The sequence below is a fragment of the Colossoma macropomum genome, unplaced genomic scaffold (assembly GCF_904425465.1).
Source record: "Colossoma macropomum unplaced genomic scaffold, Colossoma_macropomum, whole genome shotgun sequence".
Taxonomy (NCBI): domain Eukaryota; kingdom Metazoa; phylum Chordata; class Actinopteri; order Characiformes; family Serrasalmidae; genus Colossoma; species Colossoma macropomum.
In genome coordinates this window covers 32,425,208-32,437,468 of record NW_023494796.1, presented here as the reverse complement: position 1 = coordinate 32,437,468, position 12,261 = coordinate 32,425,208, and the positions used below count along the sequence as shown (strand labels likewise).

At 41.2% G+C, this 12,261-nt stretch overlaps 3 protein-coding genes across 6 annotated transcripts in view; all 3 read left to right on the top strand.

The window, feature by feature from the left end:
- Positions 1-3,710, top strand: part of LOC118816763 (spectrin beta chain, non-erythrocytic 1-like) — a 148,105-nt gene extending 144,395 nt beyond the window's left edge. For 2 of the 3 annotated variants that reach the window (XM_036583344.1, XM_036583345.1), the window contains exons 34-36: positions 884-1,057; positions 1,170-1,212; positions 2,387-2,575. In XM_036583344.1, coding sequence (XP_036439237.1) covers positions 884-1,057; positions 1,170-1,212; positions 2,387-2,575 — 406 coding nt within the window. Of the gene's footprint in view, positions 1-883; positions 1,058-1,169; positions 1,213-2,386 lie in introns of all 3 variants that reach the window. The other variant, XM_036583343.1, reaches the window with a different exon arrangement.
- The window catches only part of adgrb3 (adhesion G protein-coupled receptor B3), a 994,217-nt gene that overhangs the window by 678,500 nt on the left and 303,456 nt on the right, over positions 1-12,261 (top strand). The window lies entirely within an intron of this gene.
- Positions 11,412-12,261, top strand: part of LOC118816777 (echinoderm microtubule-associated protein-like 6) — a 126,848-nt gene continuing 125,998 nt past the window's right edge. For both annotated transcript variants that reach the window (XM_036583370.1, XM_036583369.1), the window contains exon 1: positions 11,412-11,608. In XM_036583370.1, coding sequence (XP_036439263.1) covers positions 11,412-11,608 — 197 coding nt within the window. The remainder of the gene's footprint in view (positions 11,609-12,261) is intronic.

Below are 12,261 nucleotides of genomic sequence, written 5' to 3'. Positions count from 1 at the left end.
AGAAAACACTGAAGATGTTCTTAAGAAAATTTTAATTTTCTTAAGAGAATATTTGAGAACTTTTTTTTTTTTTTTTCCTGAGAATTGCATTTAGGAAACTTCTTGTGAGCTTCTTAGTGTTTGTCTTAAGAACCTTCACCTTTTCTTCTTAAGAAGGCTTTCATGAATCCGGCCCCAGACATCCTCCTCTAAAAGCTCCCTCACAGAAAGTTATTACATGGAATGGTTGTGAATTCGCTGCCTGATGACTGACACATTGATTTATGATAGTTTTCAGAAGGCTTTGGCATAACATGTATTTTTGAAATTCACCCATGGTGGAAAGATACATGCAGGGCTTTCCAAGCCAAAATAGTCACCAAAGAAAATGTGTTGCTTCAGATTTATCACTATTTTCCATCATCAACATTCCATATAAACTCAGAAGACTCATGTTGGTTCACCGGTGGTTCTGGATAGTAAATAAAGTGTCTATGTTTGTGTTGTAGTCATGGTGACCCCTGGTTCCCATCACCACCACTGTAAAGAAAATCAGTTGTACAGTATATGTGCCATCTCACATTAAAACACTAAGACTTCGTTTGAACACTTATTCATGCAGAATTCCACCAGCCCTGGTCCTGGAGAGCTGCCTTCCTGCAGGGTTTAGTTCCAGCCTGTATCCAGTAAGCTGCCCCACCCCTAGTACATCTGATCCAGCCAATCAGGGACTGGGGACGAGGTTGATTAGCTGGAGCAGATGTTGCAAACCGTGGTTGGAATGAGGCTCTGCAGGAAGGTTGATCTCCAGGACCAGCGCTGCTCTAGAAGGTGTATTAAGAATGGCAGTGCAATAGCGTTAACATCTCCATGTTTCTTTCTTTTGAACCGATGTTTGGTACAGATCCTGGCACAACGTCTACTGCGTAATAAATAATCAAGAGATGGGCTTCTACAAGGACAGTAAGAGTGCCAGTCAGGGGATCCCGTACCACAGCGAAATCCCCATCAGCCTGAAGGACTCCACATGCGAGGTGGCCCTCGACTACAAGAAGAAGAAGCATGTATTCAAACTCAGGTGCGCTGCCTCACACTTTGGTTTATACCGCATGTTTCTGAGATGCTCTTATTTGGTGGGAACATAGAAATATTCATAATAATTTGGCTTCTCTTCCCGGTTTCACTTTCAGACTTTCGGATGGGAACGAGTATCTCTTCCAAGCCAAAGATGATGTGAGTATTGCTGGTAGCACTCTCTGTAAGACCTGGATTCACAGGCCCTTATAAATGTGCTTATAACTCTCCGTAACTTGGTCACAATGCTTGGTAAGCATATTTAACAAGGCTATTATAATAAACTATGTTTAATCCATTGGTGACATAAATATTCGGTAACACAAGTGTCACTATTATTTATTTTTTACATGGATAAAGACCTGTGCATAATTATAAAGCATCTATAATACACATTAATGGTTCTAAATCCATTATAAACATTTAGAATGCCCTCACTGACTGCTTTAACTAAAATGACTGAGAAGTTATTCTTTGTTATAAATTAATTTCTAAGGTGCAGTAAATTTCATTTTTGTAACATGAGGTGAAAAGCTCAGACAAATTATTGTCATTTGAAAAACTAAATAACATTGTAAGGCAGGTGATCCTGCAATAACGCATATACAGTATATTACAGAGCTCACACTGACTCACATAAACAGCACAATTAACATTTAAACACGAAAAAACCTACAGCATTGATCTCAGTGATGTCATTACAAATGTTTATCATTTAAATAAGTATTATAGGTGCTTTTTTAATGTTTTGAACAGGCCATTATCACACAAGCTACATCATGTTTGAGTCAACAACAAAAAAAATCTATTTGTGACATTATTACAACCTTATGAGAGATTAATAGAGTAAGAATATACACTGATCAGGCATAACATTATGACCACCTCCTTGTTTCTGTGCTCATTGTCCATTTTATCAGCTCCACTTACTATATAGGTGCACTTTGTAGTTCTACAGTTACAAGCACGTTTTATTTGAGTCCTTATGTGAGTCTAGATGATATTCAGGCAGATAAACAGTATTAGGGTCCATGGAGGAAAACACACCAAAACACGGTAATCAGATTTCTGCAGTTATCCGATTATTCAAATGGTCGTGTAAACACCGTACTTTTTATTATCTAAAATATATTAAACAAAGCAAACGAACAGAACTAAACAGCACTAAAATGGCAGAAAGAACCATATTTAAGTGTGTTCTAAAGAGGATGTGTTCACTTATTTTCACTTAGAAAATCAATAAAGCACATCATGTGACCAGGGGTGCCCAAACTTTTGCACACAGCCGTAAGCACGTCGTCATCATCTCTCTGCTCTCTTTGTGCCGCTGCAGGAGGAGATGAACTCATGGATCCAGGCGATCTCCTGCGCCACGCCCTCTGAGCTCAGCAGCCATAGCACCCCCGCCTCAGGCCGCGCGCACACCCTGCCCGCCTCGGTGGGCGTGGCCTCCGAGTCCAGCCCGGGCAAGCGGGAGAAGGACAAAGAGAAGCGCTTCAGCCTCTTCAGCAAAAAGAAGTAGAGCCATTCCCAGCACCTCTCAGTCCTTTTTATTTCCTTTTCCTTTTCCATTCTTCTCTTCCTCTTCCTGAAGCCGAAACTCCAGCATGCAGAGCTCAGAGCCAAAACTCCACACTCGGTGCCTGATCGCTCCTCTGAGTGGGCTCGGGGGCTAGAAGAGGAACCTTCTTACTCGTAGGGGTCACGAGGTGCTTCGGGCAGTCGTTGTAAATTGGTCTCGAGAGATGAAATTATCTCGATAAGCTTTCTTTCCATCTTTCTTCGTTCTCGCTTCCTTTCAGTATACCTGCTTTAGTGCTCCTCGTTGTTTTCTCCTCTGTCTTGTTTTTGTAAGCGTGAGAAGTTTCTAGGAGCTGCCCTCACTTTTTGCGAGGCTTCCTCGGCCTTCCGCAGACGGCGGAGGGCAGCAGTGGTGCTTTGGACTCTTACGAAGTTTCCTTTAAGTCGTTAAACCTCCTTTCCAGTTTAAGTAACTAATAAAAAACCCTCCAGCCGTTATGTTTCCTTAAAGGGCAGTTCTCTCTACTAAAGAACTTAGTACGACGCCATCGCATCCGAATGCAAGAGCCGCCGCGTAGTGGCGAATAAATATTAACATATGCTGGAAAGTTTAATCAAATGATTGTGAATGGTCAGAATGTTGGCTAATTATGAAGGACTAATTTTATCAAGAAAAAAACAAAAAAAACAAACAAAAAAAAATCTTCTTGTACTTGAGTTGCATTATATTGTATGTTTAAAGGTTATTTAGAGAAAAACTATGAATATAGATGTATTATAACTCCTAAAAAGGCATCGTTTGTTAAGTGAGGAAACTGGAAGTGCAGCATTTTCTGGAAAAATTGTATTGACTGAAAAACCAGCCGCTTGCTTGTTGGCTATAGCGCTGTGTGTTCTCATTTTGCTACTTTCTCTGGCTACTTAATACAAATAGTGTGCATTCTCTGTCAGCGTAACTACTGTAACAATACGTTTTCCGTCATTATCGCACAGTCGAAATGCCATAACGCCGCCGGGATCTGCTGGTCGTGACGTAAAACATGGACCCGGACTTAATCTGGATGGATCTGCACCCTGTAGCCTTTTACCCTGTCTGTTAAATATGTGCAAAGTCATTAAATGCTTTTGAAGTTAAACGTTTGGTGTTTTTGCTTTTTTCTTTTCTTTTTTTCATGTAAGTGCATAAAAGTGTTTGGTGTAGATAGAAATCAGTGAGAAATACAAGTTGATGTAGTATCTAACCTTCCAACACTGTACATATTAAGTTTTATCAGCTCCACTGACCATATAGTAGTTCTACAGTTACAGACTGTAGTCCATCTGTTTCTCTGCATACTTTACCCTCTTCTTCAGTGGTCAGGACCCCCATGGACCCTCACAGAGCAGGTACTGTTTGGGTGGTGGATCATTCTCAGCACTGCAGTAACACTGATGTGGTGGTGGTGTGTTAGTGTGTGTTGCGCTGGTCTGAGTGGATCAGACACAGCAGTGCTGCTGGAGTTTTTAAACACCTCAGTGTCACTGCTGGACTGAGAATAGTCCACCAACCAAAAATATCCAGCCAACAGCGTCCTGTGGGCAGCGTCCTGTGACCACTGATGAAGGACTAGAGGATGACCGACACAAACTGTGCAGCAGCAGATGAGCTATCGTCTCTTACTTTACATCTACAAGGTGGACTGACAAGGTGGGAGTGTCTAATAGAGTGGACAGTGAGTGGACACAGTGTTTAAAAACTCCAGCAGCACTGCTGTGTCTGATCCACTCGCACCAGCACAACACACGCTAACACACCACCATCATGTCAGTGTTACTGCAGTGCTGAGAATGATCCACCACCCAAATAGTACATGGTACAATAGTATATGGTCAGTGGAGCTGATTAAATGGACAGTAGATGATGTTACATTTACTTTCTGACAATGAGGGTAAGAATAAATGCTAATGGTCATTTTTTATTGTCCAGAAAACAGGAAAACAACCCGATATAGTAGCCAGTTAGGTTATAAAATTGCGGACTCAGATGTGACAGATTGTGTTTGCTGACTAACTTCATAAACTTTGACATCATTTTGGCCACCTTAGTGTCATCTTGTCCATCATGTACATCATGTAAACTCAGTCTCGTCTCAGTCTCAGGGTCAGGGGGACTCAAAAATTGTCCTCGAGGCCAGCCGGGTGTGACCCCTCTGTCTGAAGTAACTGGACACTGAAATGTTTTCCATCAGTATCAGATATCAAACAGAATTAATCAGCCTTTTCTCTACAGGTTTAAATCAAGTCTGTTTGCTGCCAGTTGAGGATCTATTTGATCTTTTCTTGATGGCTTAACTGGGTGTTATTTGTTTGTTGATGTTCACTGGTTCCAAAATTCAGACATCCCCTGAGGGCAGATAGGAAGGTTATTATTATGCTGTTTTTCATTTAATATTAAAAATGTATGTGTGTTGTTTGGTTTATGATGATGATGATGATGATTCTGAATAGGTTTTGGAGAAGAGGAACAGAGAAGAACCTCACTATTGTTTACACAACAAGGTTGTGCAAAAATTATAATAATAATGAATGATATTGCCATTCTAATACATTTATACTATATTGTTTATCAAATCACATTTACACAGGTGCGAAGGCGAGTGACAATCTTAGGTGCGTAGCCCCCTTGTAGAACTTAAATATACAAAAAACAAAAAATTATATATATAATATAAATATGCACACACACATTTGACTCTAAATGTATACACATACACCAGAATTCCAAAATTTCCAATGTACACTTTTTGTAGACATGCTTTTAAGAAAGCGGAGCCAGGGTACAGCATCATAAAGACAGCCCTGAGTGACCTTCATGGTGCAAGGTCAGCAGCCCTTTCACAAATGATGTTTGAGTCGTGGTTAGAATGGTTCAGTTTACCATGTCAGGCGGTCTGACCTCAGGAGAACCAGGAAAATGTGGATTTATTATAACAATATTTATGTATTTATTTGAGAAATGTATAAACTCAAGTGCCAGGACAAAGGTTTTTACACGTGTCTGTTTAATTTGAAATTAGTCTGAAAAGTCAGGTGGCACAACCAGTGAGTCGAATGGAGCAACCAGACCAGCACAGTTTGATAACTGATGTAGGAAATTAAAAGCTTTGACAACATTCACTTTATTTAAGATAGAAAATGACATAAATACAAATGAATGTGTAGATATAAAAATGCACATCATGTCCTTTTTAATAAGACTTTCAAAATCTACCTTTTTTGAAAACCTCATTGACCCATTTATGCATACAGTGTCATTCAGAAAGATTCATCTGATTTCAAAATGATTCATTTCACTTGTAAATCATTACAGAATAATGCAGTAAACTGTAAGTGGTTTAATTGAGCATAAAGTTTATTATGTAATTGTATATGTGCTCAGTATGAACCTCCTCCAGCTGTACGAACATCATCAACGCCATATTCAGATTCATCCCATACTCGATTGAGCATGTTGGGTGTCTTTGAATCACCCTGTGTGTGTGTGAGTGTGTGAGTGTGTGTGTGTGTGTGTGTGTGTGTGAGTGTGAGTGTGTGTGAGTGTGTGTGAGTGAGTGTGTGTGTGTGTGTGAGTGTGTGTGTGTGAGTGTGAGTGAGTGAGTGTGTGTGTGTGTGAGTGTGTGTGTGTGAGTGTGAGTGTGAGTGTGTGTGTGTGTGAGTGAGTGTGAGTGTGTGAGTGTGTGTGTGAGTGTGTGTGTGTGAGTGTGTGTGAGTGTGTGTGTGAGTGTGTGTGAGTGTGAGTGTGTGTGTGTGTGAGTGTGTGTGTGTGTGTGTGTGTGTGTGTGTGTGTGAGTGTGAGTGTGTGTGTGTGTGAGTGTGTGTGTGTGAGTGTGTGTGTGAGTGTGTGAGTGTGAGTGTGTGTGTGAGTGTGAGTGTGTGAGTGTGTGTGTGTGTGTGTGTGTGTGTGAGTGTGTGTGTGTGTGTGTGTGTGTGTGTGTGAGTGTGAGTGTGTGTGTGTGTGTGTACACAATGAACTTTCTTCCTTTTCTTATTTTTATATTCTGAATAAAATCTTAATCTGATGCCTGGACTCTCCTTTAGTGCTCTCTCAACTCTACACTTTTAAAATAAAGGTTCCACCGGGGTTTTTTGGAGTGATGCCACTGACGAACTATTTTTGATTCCCTAAAGAACCTTTCAGTGGATGGTTCTCTAAAGAACCAGTTTTTGTGAATGAGGTAAGTGAGTGTGAAGAACCTTTTTTAAGCTTTCCTGCCAGTAGAAGAAAAAGGCCTGTATTCTTTTTTTCTGTTTCTGGCAGCAGTATATCAAACCTTTGACTTAGTATCTCAAAATAATGACTTATTTTCTCAAAATATCGATTTAGTGTCTCAAAATAATGATATTTTCTCAAAATTTTGGTTTAGTAGGGGAGAGAGGGGCACAACCTAACACATTTTTTGTCAAATGACTTTAAAAATAATCAAGTTGGAATAATCATATTTTTATATGAGCGACATAAACATCTCTGCTACAAATGAACACTTGAACTGTGTTTCCTACCTTTCAGTACAAGTCCACCCAAAATGAGGGGAAGTGCAGTGTTCCAGTTCAGCCCATGGGTGGGTTCAGTGTAACAGACAGAGGGTCAGTTTAACACCTGAGAGAAAAGTCTGATTAAGTTAATTCATTATAATTCTATGGTGTAAGAAACAAATGTATGTAAGACAGACAGACAGATTAACTGATACACACGTCTAATTACACATGAACACTAACATGAGACTGTGTCTCAAGCAATGACATTTATTTTAGGACAGCAAATAAAAACATCAGTAAAATATGCAACACTGTTTCTGAATAACTACAGCTTTACCAACTGACAACGTCAATTTCATTAATATACTTATTTAAAACTGAAATACTAATGAAGCAGAAGAGAATCTCTGTTTTCAGATTTCATCTTAAAGATTCTGTGTACACTGGAACAAAAAGACAGTCTACTAAAGGTGTCTGAGCTGTAACGCTGTGTAAGAACTAACCCCGCAGTGCGAAGGCTAAACTTAAAGGGGAACTCCACCGATTTTGCAAAATTACTGAACCATTCAGTGGTTTGAACAAAATCATTCAGTGGTTTGGTGTGAAGTGCGCCTTTCTAGAGGAACTTAGTTAAAATTGTTCATCATTGTAGTTGTAGGAACCAGACGTCGTTATGTGTACACTGCAAAATATCACCATTTTACCTGCTACCCAAAATGAACACCGACCCTACATGTGTCTTGTAAGTTTGTAAATGTCACCCTGGTTGTGGTAAAATAGTGCTAAATTGAAAAAAATACGATTTCTTTGGGTACTACTTTTTCCCTACAACGCCCTGCATGTACCTCTCCGCCCTGCGCGCGGTTTGGAGAAGGTCTGACAGCGGTTTCATGCCAGTGGAACACATGCGCAGTAGGACAGCGCGATAGTGCCATGTAAACAAAGTCCTTATAGGAAAGTTGAGTGTAAGGAGCATCACATTCATATAGACCACTGTAGTCCTGTGGTCATTCTGTAGTCGGCTCAGTGCCCATATTAGGAACTTCGGGTCTGAGCTCCATTTCTCTATGGACAGAATGAATAGGGTTTTCAAAAAATCGCCTCTAGCGCCCCCTGTGTTCAATAAACATGTTCAGAGCCCGATACGTTTTGTCCTGTGAACATTTCTCTCCCGAACATCACTGGATCCTCTGAATTACGAGGTCGTTAAAGAGTTATAATACTAACATTGCTACATGTGAGCTAAAGCTACTGCGCACTGAATTCACGTCATTAGACTGACAGCCTCCTTCAGCAGGTTATCACCCCCTGATAAACTGATTTCGGCTCTGAGGATATCCTAATTATTATTTTAATGCTGGTAACATTTTCTCAGGACGTTCCCCAGCTTTTTGTTCGACTTTTCCCGTTCCACTTTAAATGGTGCAGCCGTCACGTTCTGAACTGCTGCGCCATTTAAGGTGGAACAGGGAAATTCGAACAAGCAGTCGGAGAAAAAGAAGCCGACTTCAGCTTTAGGGTGAAAGGCCTGATATGAGGAGGTTCCTCTATTTCCGCTTAACAGAGTAACATTACCTTATATTTTCTGATGTAAACAGTGACTGCTGTGCTGGTTGTATGTATGTAAAGAAACACCTACTGGTTTCTATGGGTTTTTTCAGCAGGGATACGTTCAAAGACTAAAGGTTGTTTTAGCCTAAAGCTTAATATTATGCTCAGTTTCAGCTGCTAAAGGTAAAGTTGTACAGTTGTACAGTAATATAAGGCTGGATTCTGTGATTTACTCAAACAGCTCAGGACCCAGGTTAAAAAAATGACTTGCATGCCCTGAAAACACTGTTTGGCTCAGATCTCTTTAAAGCGCTGATCAATCGCTCTGACCTTTGGTGGGAGAACGTGGTCAGGAAATGTGGTCATGTGGCCAGAAGATCACGCTGCTTGATCTACTTTAGCAACATTAACAGTCCAGGTTAGATTGTGCCCAGCGTTAGGTTGTTAACCGAGCTCCCAATCTCGACATAATGACTTATCTTCTCAAATTACTGAGTTAATAACTCAAAATAATGACTGATTCTCTCAAATTACTGAGTTAGTATCTCGACATAATGACTGATTTTCTCAAATTATTGAGTTAGTATCTCGAAATAATTACGTATTATCCCTAATTATTCAGTTATTCATCTCAAAATAATGACTTATTTTCTCAAATTATAACTTAGTATCTCGTAACAAGGATTTATTTTCTCAAATCATAATTTAGTGTCTCGTAATAATGACTTATCATCTCAAATGATTGATTTAGTATCTCAAAATAATGACATTTTCTCACATTATTGATTTAGTATCTTGAAGTATTTTCTCAGAATATTCATTCTCTCAACAAAATGACGTATTTTCTCATAATGTTCATTTACAATGTCGAAATAGTGGTGTTTTTTCTTAAAAACGTGACATCAAAACATACAGAACAAAATTGTTACATTTTGATGATGAGTAAGTCATTATTTCGAGATACTGAGTCAAAATTTTGAGAAAATTAGTCATTATTTCGAGATAGTCAGAATGTGAGTTATTACTTCAAGATATTAAGTCAAATTTTTGAGAAACAAACAGCAGAGAAAGATTAAAAACGGTTGGTGTGTTTTTGGCGGGAAAAGGCGTCTCGGTCGTTCATTGGCTCAGGCTTCAGTTTCAGCACCGCGAACAGCTGCAGCGCTTTGCATTCTGGTCTATGTAGTTCGGAGCGTATACGGGGGTGGAGGGGGGGGACGGAACCCTCCATTGCCCAGGAGCCTTTGCAGCGAGCCGTGCTCCGCTGGGTGAGAGCAGGCGGCGCTCCCCGCGCTCCTCGCTGTGGAGGTGAACGTGGCGCGAGACTCCCCGAAAACGGCTCCGAATGAGCCTCGCGCGTCGAGCCGCTGAGCTGAGCCCGTGACTGTTTACGTGAATCTCTCTCTGCTCGGTGAACCGACTCCGAGTTGACTCGCGGAGTGAACGCCGTGGCTCCGCAGCTGAAACGAGCTGCAGCTGCGCGGCGCGTCTGAGGAGGATTTACGTGGAGGCAGAGATTTGCGTTCGGCTGGAAGTTGGAGACGCAGCGGAGGCGATTCTGTAGCCTCAAACTGACCGCGAGTGGACGGAGAGGGTGAAGAGTGCTCTCCCTCAGGAGAACCGGAACACGGGACCGGGATGGCGGAGCACAGATCGACGGCAGGTTCGGTTTGGGGCGCGAGGAAGGGTCGGGCTTAGTTAGAGATCCGCTGTGGTTCGGTTTGCTGGTGGGAGATTCAGCTCTGACACAGCCAGCCTGCTGCACTCATATACATACATTAATATATATTACTAATGTACATATAGAGACAGACGGTCTGTCTGCGGGCGGCTGGTGGGCTGAGGATTAGGCAGTGGGATTATATTTTAACAGTGCTGAATTAATCCTCTCTTATGTTCATTTGTTGTTTATTTTGTTTTATGTCTAGCCAGCTTTTTTTAATGTATTATTTTAATTTTTTTAAATGATATTTTCCATTATAATAGGCTATTATCACACGAATTTATTGTTAATAATATTTCAGTAAAATTTTTTTATTGATTTATTTTTTATTTTTATTATTTAGTTAGTATCATATTTTTTATTATTGATAATATTTCAGTAATAAATTTATTTATCATTAGTATTATTATTTGCTTATAAACATAATCCATTATTATGGTTATTCGGTTATTAGCATAATTCATTATTAATAATATTTCAGTAATAGGTTTATTTATTGATTTATTATTTATTTATCAGGTAATTATCTTAGTTTTTGTTATCAATAATATTTTAGAAATAAATTGATTTATTTTTAATAGTTGTAGTAGTTTCAGAATATTTGCATTTAATACATTTAAATAATTTTGATATGTTACTTTATTATTTTTATGTATTTTATTTTATCCTGTTTTTATGAGTAAAGCACTTTTTCTTCGTCCTCCTGCTGGAGATCATGCAGCAGTGCAGTAACTAGAGGGCGATGAGAGTGAAGTTAGCGGCGCGCTGCTAAAAGCTCCAAATGAAGTCAAATATTCGAGAGCTGAAGGGCAGAGAATGGGTTTTGGTTCTCCTCTAAGCCCTTCAGACCCTCTGCCATGTGAGCTGGACTGTCCAGCAGCCTGTGTGAGCTGCCGGAGGTCGCAGGGTGTGCGGGCGGTAGCCAGTGTGGTGACCGGCACTGGGCGCCGGAGTTTGACCCATTAAAGTTCGCGCTGACTGTGTTTTCCTCTAAACGGACTCGCGGCCGCGGAGGCGATCTGCACCAGCGGGAGCTGCTCGGGAGGTCATGGCGGACAGGACCGCGCCGCGCTGCCAGCTCCGACTCGAGTGGATCTATGGCTACAGGGGGCACCAGTGCCGCAACAACCTCTTCTACACGGCGGGGAAGGAGGTGGTCTACTTCGTGGCAGGAGTGGGAGTCGTCTACAACACCAGGGAGCACACGCAGAGGTTCTACCTGGGACACAGCGACGACATCATCAGGTGAGGGACTGGAGGTCTTCACTCTATGTCTCTCTCTCTCTCTCTCTCTCTCTCTCTCTCCCCCTCTCCCCCTCTGCCTTTCTCATCTCTATCTCTCTCTCTCTCGCTCTCTCTCTCTCTCTCTCCCCCTCTGCCTTTCTCATCTCTCTCTCTCTCTCTCTCTCTCTCTCTCTCTCTCTCTCTCTGCCTTTCTCATCTCTCTCTCTCTCTCTCTCTCCCCCTCTCCCCCTCTGCCTTTCTCATCTCTATCTCTCTCTCTCTCTCTCTCCCTCTGCCTTTCTCATCTCTATCTCTCTCTCTCTCTCTCTCTCTCCCTCTGCCTTTCTCATCTCTCTCTCTCTCTCTCTCTCCCTCTGCCTTTCTCATCTCTCTCATCTCTCTCTCTCTCCCTCTGCCTGTCTCATCTCTCTCTCTCTCTCTCTTCCTTCTCCCTTTCTCATCTCTCTCTCTCTCTCCCTCTCTTCTCTTGCTCTATTTCTTTTTTCCTTGCACTTTTTCTCTCTGCTTTCTTCTCTCTTTCTCTTCTTCTCCTTTGTCTCTCTTTGCACTCTATTTCTTTTTTCTCTCTTCTCCTGTCTGTCTCTCTCTTTCTTTCTCCTCTCTCTTTTCCTCTCTCTCTCTCCCTCTCTCTCTCTCTCCTATCTCTTGTTCTA